The sequence below is a fragment of the Solanum lycopersicum genome, chromosome 9 (genome assembly GCF_036512215.1).
Source record: "Solanum lycopersicum chromosome 9, SLM_r2.1".
NCBI lineage: Eukaryota > Viridiplantae > Streptophyta > Magnoliopsida > Solanales > Solanaceae > Solanum > Solanum lycopersicum.
Window position 1 is genome coordinate 69,316,769 of NC_090808.1, and position 16,548 is coordinate 69,333,316.

General features: G+C 32.5%; 3 protein-coding genes across 5 annotated transcripts; 2 read left to right on the forward strand and 1 right to left on the reverse strand.

The window, feature by feature from the left end:
• Nucleotides 1-154: 154 nt before the first annotated feature.
• On the reverse strand, nt 155-2,479 carry LOC101266563 (uncharacterized). Its single transcript, XM_004247969.5, has 2 exons — nt 2,252-2,479; nt 155-830 (listed from the first exon to the last, which is right to left on the reverse strand). Exons 1-2 carry the CDS (start codon nt 2,390-2,392, stop codon nt 510-512), a joined length of 462 nt encoding a protein of 153 aa, XP_004248017.1. The 5' UTR covers nt 2,393-2,479; the 3' UTR covers nt 155-509.
• A 7,596-nt stretch (nt 2,480-10,075) lies between these two features.
• Nucleotides 10,076-12,257, forward strand: LOC101250055 (aldo-keto reductases superfamily protein). 3 transcript variants are annotated; one of them, XM_026032692.2, is made up of 5 exons: nt 10,076-10,304; nt 11,008-11,208; nt 11,324-11,496; nt 11,588-11,690; nt 11,787-12,243. In XM_026032692.2, exons 1-5 carry the CDS (start codon nt 10,230-10,232, stop codon nt 12,123-12,125), a joined length of 891 nt encoding a protein of 296 aa, XP_025888477.1. In that variant the 5' UTR covers nt 10,076-10,229; the 3' UTR covers nt 12,126-12,243. The 3 variants fall into 3 exon arrangements, with proteins under 3 accessions (XP_025888477.1, XP_010326948.1, NP_001333054.1); XM_010328646.4 differs by having other exon boundaries at nt 10,080-10,309; NM_001346125.1 differs by lacking the exon at nt 10,076-10,304 and adding an exon at nt 10,674-10,909 and having other exon boundaries at nt 11,787-12,257.
• Nucleotides 12,258-12,683: 426 nt separating this feature from the next.
• On the forward strand, nt 12,684-16,427 carry LOC104649444 (aldo-keto reductase 2). The gene is made up of 5 exons (XM_010328643.4): nt 12,684-13,122; nt 14,713-14,913; nt 15,519-15,691; nt 15,777-15,879; nt 15,996-16,427. The coding sequence occupies exons 1-5, from the start codon at nt 12,898-12,900 to the stop codon at nt 16,332-16,334; spliced, it is 1,041 nt and encodes a 346-aa protein (XP_010326945.1). The 5' UTR covers nt 12,684-12,897; the 3' UTR covers nt 16,335-16,427.
• The last annotated feature ends 121 nt before the right edge of the window (nt 16,428-16,548 follow it).

The following is a 16,548-nucleotide window of genomic DNA, read 5'->3' on the forward strand; positions in this document are numbered from 1 at the left end:
TTAATTTATATGAAGTATGAGTACAAGTAATAACATATTCAGTGCATTTTCACACTAGAATATGATAAAAATATATCTAAGCAAACTATACCTACCTCTCCCGCAAAAGTAAGGTAAAAAGATTGTTTCAGATAGACAAATGAGGACAACAATCTTTAGAACTACTATTCCCTGCATTTTGTCTTTTATATTTTTAAATCCACTTCTAAAAGAACAACTATTTTTTGCCAAGTCAAAATCATACAAACAAATTCAAATGACGAAAAATTATACTACACAAATCTCAACACATTTGTCTTAAACTTCTACAGTATTAACCTGTAGGCAAAGGGGATATGGATAAAGCAAAAAACCAAACAATCTAGAAATAGGAAGAAATTAGTTGACTTGATACATGTTACTTCAAATCAAACACTATATGTCTCTACATCCCCTTTTAGCACAAAAAAAAACTATTAGATGTCATTGCAAGTACCTATAAATAGACCACCTACTAAATCAAAAAAAGATCATTCACCATCATTAATCACACCATTTTCACTGCTTGAGGTGGTGGTGGTGGTGGTTGTACTTTTGCTCAAAAGAGTAAGCTTTTTTGATGAACCTTTGCAAAGACTAACAGGGTATTTAATGGCATTAAGCTCCAGTTTTCTGAGTACAGCATTACCTAGATCAATGCCACAAATATCTGAAAGCCTGACAAGATAAAGCAATACATCTGATAGCTCTTCACCTAAATGCTGCTTCTCTTTTTCTGCCCAATCTGGTAGACCTCTTGGGACCTCACCTTTCCACTGAAATATTTCAGACAATTCTCCCACTTCACCCACCTGGTATTCAAAATAAAGTTTTAGAATCGACTATATGAATCTTCATTGACCATATAAACTCATTTTATGCCAATATTGTGCAAATACACTATGTTGCTCGAACTCTCCGAAATTATTGTCACACCTGCGTAGGAGTATCTGGCAAGAGTCCAGAATTATTCACACCTGCATAGGAGCATCTGACACACTCTTGCCAACATTTCTGAAGAGTCCGAGCGACATCACAAATGCATATATAACGTATTAGAAGTGTGTGTCAAAATAAGCAAAATACCACTTTTCTTAATCTTCACCAAGTAATTTATCCAATGATTTATCTATACAACTGACACTACATGTGGTTTTTACACTACTAGGAGTAGTATTATTTACTCTCTCCGTACAATTTTATTTGTTCAATATGAACTTTACATGCCCATTATAAAATGAAGAATATTGATATGAGCCTTTTATTATAATGTCCATTTTTTAGTATTAGTGCAAGTGTTGCACTAGTTTCCATGTAAGTACTGCAAAGCTAAAATTACATAATGGGGAACATAAAATCATATAAAAGATTATTAGCACTATGCCTTCTTTGGTGGGAAACAAAAGAAAGCTTTTTTTTTTATTGGGGTTTCCACAAAATTGGAAATCCAAATTCTCCACAATGACCCAATACTGGCAAACATTTCTAGTTTCTATGAAACAAACAGAACTCTTTGTTCCATGGTTTTGTCTAAGGAAAATTTAGAGAAGAATTGTTCTTTTATCTTTCAAGACTCCAACTTTCTAAACTTAACCTCAGCCGAAAAGTAACACTTCTAACTATCAGCTAACTTGATTTCAAGTGACAACTAAACGCTCGAACTTGTCGATATTGTGTGTCATGAACACCTAATACATAAATTTTAGAGGTATTTAGATAGTCTTTTTGAAGTTGAGAGTGTTCAACCTACACAATAAAGATAAGTTGAGGTATCTAAACGTTCACTATCAATATTAAAGTGCTTATTCTTCAACAACTGCAGCCAAGTTTGAGTGTATATGTGTATATCTTGCTAATTCCACAGGAAAAACACATTTACTAAGAGATAAACAAAAGTAGCAATCTTGAAAAACAAAACAAACAAAAAAAATAATCAGACTAGCATAAAGACTGACCCATTGAGCAGAAAAATTAAAACACCAGCTTTTCCTTAAAAAAAATAGAAAACAAAGCAAAATCACCAAGAATAGCAGAAAATCATAAAACACAGAGAAAAAGACACCATTTTCATGGCTCAAAACATGATACACAACAAAACCCATAAATGTAGACAACAGAAAAAACCCACAGAAGACAAAGTTGCACTATGTACCAACCCAAACCCAAACCCCACATACTTGAAAGCCAAAAAAGACTTCATTTTTTACAAAAGGGGTAATGGGTATATACAAACCATAGCTAAAAGGAGATTTCTTGGTGTATGAAACTGATCCCACTCTCTTTCTTTAGCAAAATCAGCCATTTTTTTCTTCAGCTCTTCAAGAGTCACAACCCCTTTTGCTCCTTCTTCATCATTCTCTGTTTTTCCCTTCATCTTCTTCTTCTTCTGTTGTGATTTACATAAAATTTTGAAACTGCGCCGACTGTTTTTTCTCTTCTTATTTGAGCTTTTTCTAATGGTGGTTTTTCAGGTTTTTAAAAGGGGAATTGGTGACCTAGAAACTGGTCATTGCCGGTTTGCTGAAACTGACACCTGTCATATCTGACTGTTAAAAATTATTGTAGGACCACTTTGATTTTATGGTTAAGGTTTTTATTTGAGTTATGGTGGATGGGCGAAACTATTTCACACTTAAGCATACGTCTCATAGCTTTCAAATTCGTTGTAGAAATGTTATTCTCAAATAGTGTGATTTGAATTTAATTAAGGCTCCATTATAATCACAAATTGAAAAATTAAGAAATAAAATTTTGAGAATTTCGTGTGAAGTTAAATTGGTTGGATCAATTGATATATTCAATTGAAAATCAAAGAAAAATAAATTAAATATAGTATTTTGTGGTACTTAGAATTATAAGTGGTTTCAATCAAACATATGATACGATACAATTAAACATATGATATAATATTTTAATTATAATTCGTTTTATGATATAATATTTTATTGTAATTCATTTCAGTTATTATTTTTATGCGTCTTATAAATCATAGATTATCGCAAAAAATAGCGACTAATTAACTTCTATGACATATAAATCATAGTGTGTTTTTTTGCATAAAATCAGCCACTAATTACCTTTTGTATTAGAATATATTGCTTACTTTAAATTTCTAGAGGTATGATCTTTTTCGAAAACCATACGAATACAAAATGTTTACTATATGATGATGCTTTTTTTACAAGTCAAAATACATTACAAGCTAGGTGACCTGTCACATCAACTTTTTAGCTCGAGTGATTAAGGAGATCTCTCAAATCCATTTAGGATTATTCAAAGATTAGATTCTAGTCATGATTATATAATAAAATAATATTACTCCACTAAAGAATCAATTTTTGAATGTGTTACTTGCCAACTTTGATAATAGCACTAATTAGTAGTATAAAACTACATATTATGAGATGATTGTGCTTTTGTTGTAGTGATTTTTTATTTGGAGCGCACGCCAAGTTAGATAGAGCAAAGGGGGGTCCTGTCAAGTCGGTCAGCTAACGCCTTATCTTTCTATTTATAAGCTACAGTCTACTTTAACGTTTTCAATTTACAGCTAAACTAAAAGAGGAGGGAAAGGGTGGCGGACATCAAATGGATTAATGCAAATATCAAAAAGTCTATTAATTAGAGGCTATATAGTAATAAATTAACGATGAACTTTAGATATGAAATTTTGAAGTTTGCTCCCATCTCTCAAACACACTACTTTGACTTTTAGCAAAAATAAAATAAATTAATTAAACATCAATTTTTTCTCCAATTCATTCTTTTTTTAACAAAACTAATAAGAACATACAAACAAATTAATAATAACGTAAAGTCATATAAATTGTATGCTCGGAGAAAAAAATGGCGTAATGTTATATAAATTATATGATTGAAGAAAAAAAAATGGCCTATTAATACACCTTAAATATTTGTTTTTGGCATGTTAGAAAAGCTCAAATATTATATTATATGAGCACCTTGAATGAAAAAATAATTTAATTCACACACAAGAAGAACATTAATAAACTACAGCAAAAAGTGCAAAACAATAAAATTCAAATTTTATTCGTAATAAATCAAATCAAGAACGACATTCCTACGAACAGAAATTCAACTATTTGAAAATTAATAAAAACTAAATCATCAATAAGATATAAATCAAATCAAAAACAATATTCCTAGGAACATAAATTCAACTAAATGAAAATTAATAAAAATTAAATCATCAATAAGATATTGATCGATCCATCAATAAATATTCTTAAATATTCTTAGGTGGAGACGGTTTTGGTGGAAACTTAGGATGAAAACCACGAGAAGGCATTGGAGGATGAACAATTGGCCAATGTGGACGTGGACGTGGACGTAGCCATGGACGTGGACGTAGCCATGGACGTGGATGATACCATGGATGCCAATGATCTAGTCCAATATTATTATCTTGTGGATTAGTAACATCACTTTCATCATTAGATGTTGAATCAAATTTCTCACTTGCAAAACATAAGTTAACAAGTAGAAATATGCAAATGAGAAAAGTAACTAGGCAATTTTTCTTAGCCATAGTTTATACCAACGATTTTTTGATTTTTTATAATTAGATGAAATATGAATGTTGGTGTTGTGGGGATTTTATAGTGTTGTAAAGCAAGAGATTTATTTGGCTTAGGAGAGTTTTTATGTTAATCATAAGTGAAGTTTTTGTACAAATAGAATTCTTAAATAAGTGTAATGATATATTAAGAAGATACATAAAGATTTTTAATTGAAGAGGATAAGTATGATCTAGTCCAAATTTTATTTTAAATGAAACTAAATATTTGTTTGGGACGTGAAATTGCAAGAATATTAAGAGTCATATATATACATACACGTACAAATATTTTATAAAAAAAATTGCTTTCTCTTACCTCTTATGTGTAAATAATGTAAATAAATAATGCCAACTTTGATTTCTATATCATTTAAAAAAACTTGGTGGTTTTGCTAAAGATAAAATTTACCATTAAATTCCTTTTTGCTAGAGAAAGACGAATTTTGACTGGAAGGTTTGTGTTTAATTTATTGTCTTTTTGTGATAATGATTTTTCATGTTGTATTGTTTGTTGGCTTTAGATGTCTAGGTTTGCTAAAAAAAACACTAAAAATAAAATGAGGTTGTTGAGTTTGAGGATAGTACAAATTGTTATAGAGAGACTCTCGATTAAACGAGAATATTATTGAATTTGAGGATATAATAACATATGAATTAGTCTTAGCCTTAACTGTAAACGACATAGTTGAGTTTGAATTACTCCTATTTTGTAAAAATAGAGAGTTTTACGATAAAAAAAATCGATTCAAACAGCCAAAAAGTCTACCAATTCTAAAAGCCAAAGCATACAAAAACAGTAAAATTTTAACTTATTCCTAAGCCTTAAAAAAAAGTACTAATTTTTATTGCCATATTTGACTTTTCTCAAGGCAATGTTGGAGTTTCTCAACAGTGAAATCCTAAAAGCTACAACAAAAGAAGCAGCCAAACACATAATAGTGTATCTTACTATAGCAATAGTACTTCAACATGTTATACTATACAAACATTTGAGGCATACCACCCAAGATGCTACTCATGCAAGACAACCACTCAAGAGTCAAAATTTACAACCAATTTCCCAAACCTCTGCTCCGTTTGTGTTAATTTACGTGACACACTTTTAATAAAGTGATTTATATATAGCCATCATTCTAGGCTAGTGCAATTCCTGCTTTGGTGGATATATTTTTCTTGAGATAAGGATTTATCGGAACAGTCTCTTTACTTCTAAGATAATAATAAAATTTGCGTATGCTTTACCCTTTTCGGACCTCATTTTTGTGGAATCACACTTAATATGTTATTTCTATTTCTAGATCACAATATTTTTTTTATAAAAAGTTGAATCAAAAAAATTGATGACGTAATATTATATACTAGACAAATTAAATCTCAAACACATTTGTGTGAAATAGCATTAACCAGTAGGTAATAAGGGGGGACATGGATAAGACACAAACCAAGTAATCCAGAAAAAAGGCAGAAATTGACTGACTTGGTACATGTTACTACATCAAATCAACACTTTAGCATAAAAACTAGACAAACAGGAAGGAAAAAAAGGCAAAGACAATCAATGAAGATCATGTACCATCATCAATCACACCATTTTCACACTCATTGTTGGTGTTGATATTGGTTGAGGTGGTTGTTGTAATTTTGCTCAAAAAGAGTAAGCTTTTCTAGATGAACCTGTGCAATTTAATGACATTTACCTCTAGTTTTCTGAGTGCAGCATTACCAAGATCAATGTCACAAATATCTGAAACCCTGACAATATAAAAGCAATATTTTTTTATGAACTAAATCAGTTTTACGCCCCTCGACTAATTCAATAACATATCTATTACCTTTCACTAACAGCAAGAACTAAATAACTCTATCCACTATGACTGCAAATAAAGCTTTCGATGATGTCCTGATCATGTTATGCACAACTCGACTAATTAAACACAATACCCATTATCACAATGTCAAAAATGATTATTAGCAACAATTAATTCTTAATTGTCTCTAAATATGTATTTTTAATGGCAATTAACAATTTTTGCATATGTTCCTAAATCCTTTAGCGATATTAATTCTAATGACACTTAACTAATGTCAGTAAAAATTTTAGCACTCTATATTAGTATCAATATTTATTGTTGCTGAAAGTTATTTTTGTTGTAGTGTATACCTTCCACCAGTAACAAGAACGAAAAAACTCTGTGCACAATGACTATACAAAGTTAAAACGATACATTTTTTTTTAAAAAAATAAATATGATATTTAAATCAATTTTCATGTACCTCGACTAATTCAACATGATACTTTACTACCTTCTATTAACAACAAGTACTAGATAACTTTATTTCCGTAAATAAAGCAATACATTTGAGAGCTCTTCCCAATTTGGTAGACCTCTTGGGACCTCATGACCTTTCTACTGAAATATTTCCGACAACTCTCCCACTTCAACCACCTGGTAATAAAACACAAACATGCATCAGAATTCAGAATGGCCAATACCAAAATCTTTAGTATCATCAAAAATTAGTATTTGAGATTTAATTTTTAATTATACAATGAAAATGTATGAAAGTAAGTTGATTGTCTTGTTTTTCATGTTATAAGTTGATATACCTACCTTAATAAACTAAATGGCTATCTTTAATAATTCTCTACATTGTCGATCAATGTATAGAAGTTACCACTCATTTAGTAGGTCGGATAAGAAAAATAATTCTATTTGAAAGATAATCTCATTAAATATCTTTATTTAACCAATCTTGAGTCCACTGAAAAACACAATTTTCCTTTCAATTAAACTAAATATATGCAAAAAGTAATCAGCTAAACACAAAGGAAACCTTTTTTTTTTAACTCATTTTCTTCAAAGTTCATCCAAGAAACAAGCAATATCTACTACCTCCTATGTCTCAATTTATGACTCACTTTCTTGTTTAGTTGGTCTAAAAAAAGAACGACATATTTTTATATCATATAACAATTTAACTTTAAAAAGTCTATATTATCTTAATAAAATATTTTATAGCCACACAAATATCTATTCCTTACTTTAAATTAGAAATTTTAAAAACCGTTCTTTTTTAAATTCAGTGTCAAGTCAAACTAACTCGAGATAGAAATCGATAAATCACAAAGAACGCAACAAAGTCACAACCCCACATACTTGAAAAAGTTTTTCTTTTTTTGATATTCAAATGTATCCTTTCTTTTCCATAACTCGTCAATTTTATTTCATGTGATAGTTTTAATTAAAATTATTTTTTTCTTCATATATTTAGAATGTTCTTAATTTATAAAATTATATATTTTTTTAAAAAATTATGTTGAATTAAAATAGAATTCAAATTAGAATGGGCGGAGTATATAAAGGATAACTTGGAGTTTCACGAATAATTCGATTAGATCTATATTTATTACAAGAAAGTTTCCAAGGAAACAATAACGTATATTATTATTAATGTAAATTTACTCCGTTTGATTATAATTCATGTTAGCTCCTTCTATTTGTTTTTTTATTTCTCGAGTAATAAAGATTATTCAATTTAAATTAATATAATCCGGCTTATCGAAATAACTATAATAAATTCGGTTTGGCTTACACTTTGGAACTATTTGGTTGGATCAACTTTTTTCGGATATAAATTTAAGATTAAATATATCACATATTTTTTTAAAAAACAAAATCATTACGAAATAATGTCTAGTTAAACATAAAAAATATTAGTAGGAACAAAAATAATTGTACAAGCAAAGAGGATAGACCTTGTTTTACTTGTCGTAAGAATATTAATTAAAATAAAAATAAACTCGGTGGTGTATATTAGAATTCAAACTTACAATACTAATTTATATTTGCACAAAATTACACATACGAGAGTTCGAATGGACATACTAATTAATATTTGTACCAAGTTATAAAATCAATCCCATATTCAGAATTAAAACATAAATACTAATTCAAATTTGTACAAAATTATAAAAACAATTTCATATTCAAATCCAACCATTACAACAAAGGTATAAGTAAGATTTCATATAAACTAATCAAAGTTTATAAAAATAATTTCATATTCAGAATTCGTAATTTTCTCGATGAAAGTCAAACACTCGGCCACAATGTTGATGGTATATCATTTGTCCACTTGCTTTATATATCTATATATATATATATATATCATATTTGCATGGTAATAAGCTTTAAGCTGAATCACAACAATGTTGAAAAATGTGGGAAGAATCAAATTGGGCTCAGAGGGACTTGAAGTATCTGCTCAAGGACTTGGTTGTATGGGTATGTCCGCAGTTTACGGGCCACCCAAACCCGAATCCGATATGATCCAACTCATTCATCACGCCGTTAACTCCGGCGTCACCCTTCTCGATACTTCCGATGTATATGGGCCCCACACTAACGAGATCCTCCTTTGCAAGGTATTAATTTTTTTTTGAGTTTTATGCAATAGGATAGTTGTACATAATGCTAAATATGTTGTACCTTGTGATGTCTATGAATGACGTGTGAGGGGTATTTGGTTGAAGCTTTAGAACAAAAAAGTTTTTGAAAATTAGAAGTTATGTTTAGACATTACATTTCACTTGATATTTTTTTAGAGTTTGTGAATTATAAAGTTGAAAATCAAATCTTCGGTTATTACTATTTTGTTTGATTATATTTTACGGGAGTTTTTTGTATTTGTTTTTTCCGTTGGTTGAATTATAATAATAATAATATATTCAGTAAAATTTTACTATGGGTTTAAAGAAGGTAAAGTAATAGATACATATTTTATCATTATCTTGTTCACGAAATAAAAATTATTTCTAAAATATTCTCGGTTTAAGTACATCAAACTCAAGTACAAGAATAAATTAACAAGGAAGAGAATAAAACAATAGGTAACAAAGCAAAGTAAAGTTTACAAGAAAAAAACACTAACAAAATAATATGATACATATGGCTACAAGTACAAGGATATGAATATGAATAGTGCTACACAACAATCTACGCAACGTAAAACAATACTATGTTCTTACTATTATTCTTTTTTAATTCTAATATATAATTTACGTTCCTTTTATCTAAAGTTAGGTACTCGATAATATAAAAATGAACCATATATTGTTTAATTACTTTTTCTAATTAACCTACTTCTATCCCTCCACGTATCCACCTACAACCTGCCTCTCACACCTCATTGTTTGAATGTTAGCGTACCTCCTCTTCCGATGCCCACTAATTAATAAATTCATAGAATGGATAAATGAAAAGTCAATGACTAGTATATTATTAATTTAAATTGTAACTAATCCAATAATTTATCTAGTGTTTATTGAATTCATAGTCACAAGGTCTTCTAGTTTAATTAAGAAAATTCTTAGCAATAGAGAAAATGAAACACATCATCGTTAGTGACGTGTTTGCTTACATATAATAAAGTTACGTTTGTGTTTATATATAGAAACACTTCTTCGAATTAAGATAAATCACAATAATGACGAAAGAGGGAAAAAATGTGAGAAGAATCAAATTAGGTTCAGAAGGACTTGAAGTATCTGTTCAAGGACTTGGTTGTATGGGTATGTCCGCTTATTACGGGTCGCCCAAACCCGAACCCGATATGATCCAACTCATTCACCATGCCGTTAACTCTGGCGTTACATTTCTCGATACTTCCAACAGTTATGGGCCACACACTAACGAAATCCTCCTTGGTAAGGTATCACTTTGTATTTTAATTATCGATATGAAGTCACGTTATGTCTTATCTAATCATGTAATCTTAATACCTTTTCAGTTTACTTCCTATAACTCCGCGTACCATCTATGATCAGCCTTTCACACTTTGTTACTTGGCATCACTCACGTCCTATTGACATGCCTAAAATGACTCATAATTATATTAAATGGAAACATGAAAAGTCATAAACTAGAATATAAATTTTCTTAGCATTAATAGAGAATGAAACATATTAGTGACGCACGTGCTTACATATAATTAATAAAACGCATGTGCTTACGTATAATAAATCAAAGTTATATTAGTGTTTATATATAGAAACACTTCTTCGAATTTTTTAACTGAACGACAACAATGACGAAAGAGGGAAAGAATGTGAAAAGAATCAAATTGGGTTCAGAGGGACTTGAAGTATCTGTTCAAGGACTTGGTTGTCTGGGTATGTCCGATTTCTACGGTCCGCCCAAACCCGAACCCGATATGATTGAACTAATACACCATGCCATTAACTCCGGCATAACATTTTTCGATACTTCAAATAGTTATGGGCCTTACACTAATGAAATCCTCCTTGGCAAGGTATCAATTTGTCAATTCTTTTAAGTTATGGTTGTACCGAATCGAACATGAAGTAATAAGGTGAAAGTAAATACTGAGCTGCTAAAATTCTAATACAGGCTTTGAAGGGAGGAATGAGGGAACGAGTCGAGTTAGCAACAAAATTTGGTATACATTTTGCAGATGGAAAGATAGAAGTACGTGGAGAGCCAGAATATGTAAGGGCAGCATGCGAGGCTAGCTTAAAGCGACTTGATGTTGATTGCATAGACTTGTACTACCAGCACCGGATTGATACACGCGTGCCCATTGAAGTAACGGTTGGTTTCTCTGTTTCCATTGATAACTCTTGTCAAATCTTTACGAACACTCAATGCTGCATAAAAAATTACACTATCAGCATGTTTTATTACTGTGCAATTCTTGATCTACTAGGTTGGAGAACTTAAGAAGCTGGTTGAAGAGGGTAAAATAAAATATATAGGTCTATCAGAGGCTTCAGCATCAACAATTAGAAGAGCACACGCTGTTCATCCAATAACAGCAGTACAATTAGAATGGTCACTATGGTCGAGAGATGTAGAGGAAGAAATAATCCCTACTTGCAGGTACTTTTTTTCTTCTTTCTGTTAGTTTTTTTTGTGTTTGAGGTTTATACCAATGTGAGATCCTGATTTTTCCCGTCTGTTAACTGTTCAGAGAACTCGGAATTGGGATTGTAGCATACAGTCCACTAGGCCGGGGCTTTTTGTCATCCGGTCCAAAGCTGGTTGAGGACTTGACAAATGAAGATTTCCGAAAGGTTCAGATTATATTTATTGTTTGTTTTGAGGTCCAATATGTTCACATTATGTTTAATTGCAGTGCATTTGACTTGAAAAGATCTCCAACTTTGCAGCATCTACCGAGGTTTCAGGGCGAGAATCTTGAGCATAACAAAAAATTGTACGAGAGGATTTGTGAATTGGCAACTAAGAAGGGATGCACCCCGTCTCAACTGGCGTTGGCGTGGGTACATCACCAAGGAAACGACGTGTGTCCCATCCCGGGCACCACTAAGATTGAAAATTTCAATCAGAACATTGGAGCTCTGTCCATAAAGCTAACATCAGAAGACATGGCAGAGCTTGAATCTATTGCTTCAGCTAATGCAGTCCAGGGTGATAGGTACGGTTCGGCTGCAGCAACCTACAAAGATTCAGAAACTCCTCCTATTTCAGCATGGAAGGCTACATAAATATAGAGTTGTTCTTGTGTTGTGCACTGTATGTAATGAGGTTTCTTTTTTCCTGTTTCAAAACTATTGTGCCACTTACTGATGGTTCAAATAATAAAATCAATTCTCTGTTTGTGGACTTTTTCCTATGGAGTAAAATATTGATATCTATTGGCTTTCTATTTAGTTATGCATAAATTAGTTATATTTCTGTTAGTTATTCGATTTTCTATATGTAACTTTTACTAAATTCAGATTTGCATAAAGTTACAGAAACAATTTCACATGCAAAATTCGAACATAACTAATTTAGATTTGTACAAAGTTACGAAGTGATTTCATATTCAAAGTTCAAATATACGTACTTTGCAAAAAATTTACAAAAGCGATTTCATATCCATACTGATTCAAATTTGCACAAAGTTACAAAAATGATTCCATAGCCGAGATTCAAAGTTCAAATATACATACTAATTTAAATTTGCATAAAAGTTATTTCATATACAAGATTAGAACGAACATAAATATTCAAATTCACGTAAAGTTATATAAACGATTTCATATCCAGAATTCAATCCTACACAATAATTTAAATTTACACAAATTTATAAAAACAATTTTATATTCGGGATTCGAACTTTCCGAATGAAAGATTAACACATAACCACAACTTTGGTGTTTGTCATTTGTCAATACCATATCTAATTAGCAACCTCTATATATACAAAACAATATCCACTTGCTCAATTATGTGCATATTTGCAGAGTAGTAAGCTTAAGCTGAATCACAACAATGGCGGCAGAGGGAACAAAAGTGGGAAGAATCAAATTGGGTTCAGAGGGTCTTGAAGTATCTGCTCAAGGACTTGGTTGTATGGGTATGTCCGCTTTTTACGGGCCTCCCAAACCCGATTCCGATATGGTCCAACTCATCCACCACGCCATTAACTCCGGCGTCACATTTCTCGATACTTCCGATGTATATGGGCCCCACACTAATGAAATCCTCCTCGGCAAGGTACTTAACTTCTTAATTTTTGGGATTTTCTCTGCCTTTTATGCATTGATTATTGTACGCTATGCTTGTTGATTTTGGAATCTTGGTGTTTGAGCTGGAATTGTTGTAACATATGCAAATGTGCTGGTTCATAAAGCTTAAAAGGCTTGCACTTTTCGCATCCTTGTAGCCTAGGGATCTGTTAAATGAGTCGAGAACATGAGGTTTAAGGTTCAGCTAAGACACCATGGTTATCAATAAAAAAGAAAAGACTCTACTTTTTGTTTTAGGTTGAATTGGGTTGGATTTGGTGCTATTCTTTACACGTTTTAGCTCCTTTGAGGTGGACCTTAGCAAGAAATGTTGTTCATGGTTCTTCAAAACATGTATATCTTTTGGAGGTGTTGACCTAAGTTGCTCGGACTCAGGTGCGGGTGTCCGATACGTGTGTGGATCTAAAGGTCGGATTCATCATGATCGATCTAATTTTTAAGATTCAGGAATATGGATCCATATGAGTGCGGGGACTCGCCTAAAAATAATTAGAATATTTAAAAAATAGAGCTATAAAACCTAAATTATGAGATATTATGTGGAGAACTTGAGGAGAATCCAGGAAGGAGATCAAAGGAAAAGGAGGGATATCGAAATTTCTATATAAAAGGTATTCCATTTCCTTCAATTTCACCTTAGCTTTTGTATTGATTACAAAAATCATTAAAATTGTCCAGACTTTCCCCATCGATTTTGGTCAAAATACCCAAAATCGGTTGACCGAATCGGACACAGATCCCTCACTTTCACCCATGCGGCACCAAAAGTGAAGAGTCTGAGCAACTTAGGTGTTGAGAAAGGCGAATTCAAAATTTGAAACTTAATGGGTTCGCACCAAAATTTTATCATTTGCCGTCTAATTTAGTGGTTCAAAAATCTATTACTTGTACTAATTTATTGAGCTTTTTAACGCATATAGATGGTCTAAGCCAAAGCTATTGGGTTCGGATGAGTCCATAGGTTCTTTACTAGGTCCTCCCTGGGTGTTCGGGATGGTTTTCCCTGGGTGCTTGAAATTTGAAGGTTCCAATGAAGTCAGTGCTAGTATGCAGAGTTTATCTTTACTTGTAATAGCTAGTTCCAACAATTTCATTCTTAATATGCTAAATAATCTGATTATTTAGATGCTAAAATCTATCGAGGTCAGGATAAGGGCAAATGTAGCGAGAATCGAAGTGAAATGACAGAAAACGGAAAGCTCAGAGACAGAATTGTTTTATTGTTGAACCACTGTCCAGTCGAAAAAGAAAAGAAACCTCTTGTCGATACAAAGTCAGCCAAGTCTAAGAACAAGAATACAAGTAATGAAAGAAAGAGCTTTAGTGAGTGTTATGTAGTAGTTGCAGTGAATAATTGATGATTGATGTCCTTGTTTGTAGGGATGAGGCTCCTTTTACAGGGTAAAGAAGAGGGTCTCTATGTAATTTTTTAATTCTTTTTTCAAATGATGAGAGTCATGGTCAGTTGCTAAGAGCGTGGCTGTCGGTTCTTGGGTTGGTTGAGAGTCTGTTGGTCCTCAAGGTTATATGATAATCAATGATCATTGTATTTATGCAGGCTCTGATGGGCGGGATGAGGGAACGAGTTGAGTTAGCAACAAAATTTGCTGTAAGTTTTGCAGAAGGAAAAATGCAAGTGCGCGGAGAGCCAGCCTATGTAAGGGCAGCATGCGAGGCTAGCTTAAAGCGACTTGATGTTGACTGCATAGACTTGTACTACCAGCACCGGATTGATACACGCGTGCCCATTGAAGTAACGGTTGGTTCTCTATATCACAACTCTATAAAATGAATGTTACGAACATTTTCCTATCCATGATGTTAAATGATTGACTTGTTTGGATACAATTCCTATCCATGATTTTAAATGATTGACTTGTTTGGATACAATATATATTTTACAAACACTAAATGGCTTCAGTTCTGATCAACATACGCAATAATTTTGGGGTCGATCTAGTTGTTGAAAGCCAGTCTCTGTATATGTTTATGGTACAATCGCCGCGATTATAATCCAAATGGCTTTCTACACAGACAAAAAAAGGAGAAGAATTGATCCTCCAGAGATGGGAAGAAGCAATATGAAGTTAAGACAAAATTAGATGCAACTGCACTCTAATTTAGACTTTTCCGACTTCTAGTTTACATCTCTAAGCTTGATGAACCATTAAAAGAATTTAAAATGAGAAGCCGTTACCTCTGATATAATGCATGGGTAACCTTTAGAGAGTATTGGCATAGACCAATACATTTCAGCCGCGCACCAATTAAGTGAAGTGCTTATATTGTTTAATTTTTTCCCATCTTTGTTCAAATGGTTAATGATCATCATTTTTTTCCCCTTTGAATGTCTTGTTTTACTAGGTTGGAGAACTTAAGAAGCTGGTTGAAGAGGGTAAAATTAAATATATAGGTCTATCAGAGGCTTCAGCATCAACAATTAGAAGAGCACATGCAGTTCATCCAATAACAGCGGTTCAATTAGAATGGTCTCTATGGTCAAGAGATGTAGAGGAAGACATAGTCCCTACTTGCAGGTACTTTCTTTTTTCTGTTAATTTTTCGTGTTTGGCTCTATTGCAATTCGAGCTCCTGATGTACGCCTATGTGTGAACTGTTTAGAGAACTTGGAATCGGGATTGTAGCATACAGTCCACTAGGGCGTGGCTTTTTATCATCCGGTCCAAAGCTGCTTGAGGACTGCTCAAATGAAGATTTCCGAAAGGTTAGCTTGTGTTTATTGTTCGTCTTGGAGTTGTAGCATACTCGCATCATGTTTAATTTCAGTGCATTTGTGTTGTTAGTGTAATATGGGGCATGGTTTGATCTTCAATTTTGCAGTATCTACCGAGGTTCCAGGGCGAGAATCTTGAGCACAACAAAAAACTGTATGAGAGGATTTGTCAAATTGCAGCTAAGAAGGGATGCACCCCGTCTCAACTGGCGTTGGCGTGGGTACATCACCAAGGAAACGACGTGTGTCCCATTCCTGGCACCACTAAGATTGAAAACTTAAACCAGAACATTGGAGCTCTGTCCATAAAGCTTACTTCTGAAGACATGACAGAGCTTGAATCTATTGCTTCAGCTAATGCAGTCCAGGGTGATAGGTACGGTTCGGCTGCGGCAACCTACAAAGATTCAGAAACTCCACCCCTTTCAGCATGGAAGGCTACATAAATATAGGCTACGTGCTGTTGTTTCAAATAATAAATTATGTCTCCAAACATAATTTGAACTTGCAATTTTTAAGTTTGCACGCTTACCGTCCAATCAATCCCTCTTATCCAACAACTTGTTCTTTTTTTTTTTTTTAAAAAAAATATATATTTTCACATGATATGGTATATAAATAAATTCAAACTTTTAATCTCAAATAGCAAGTAACCACTCG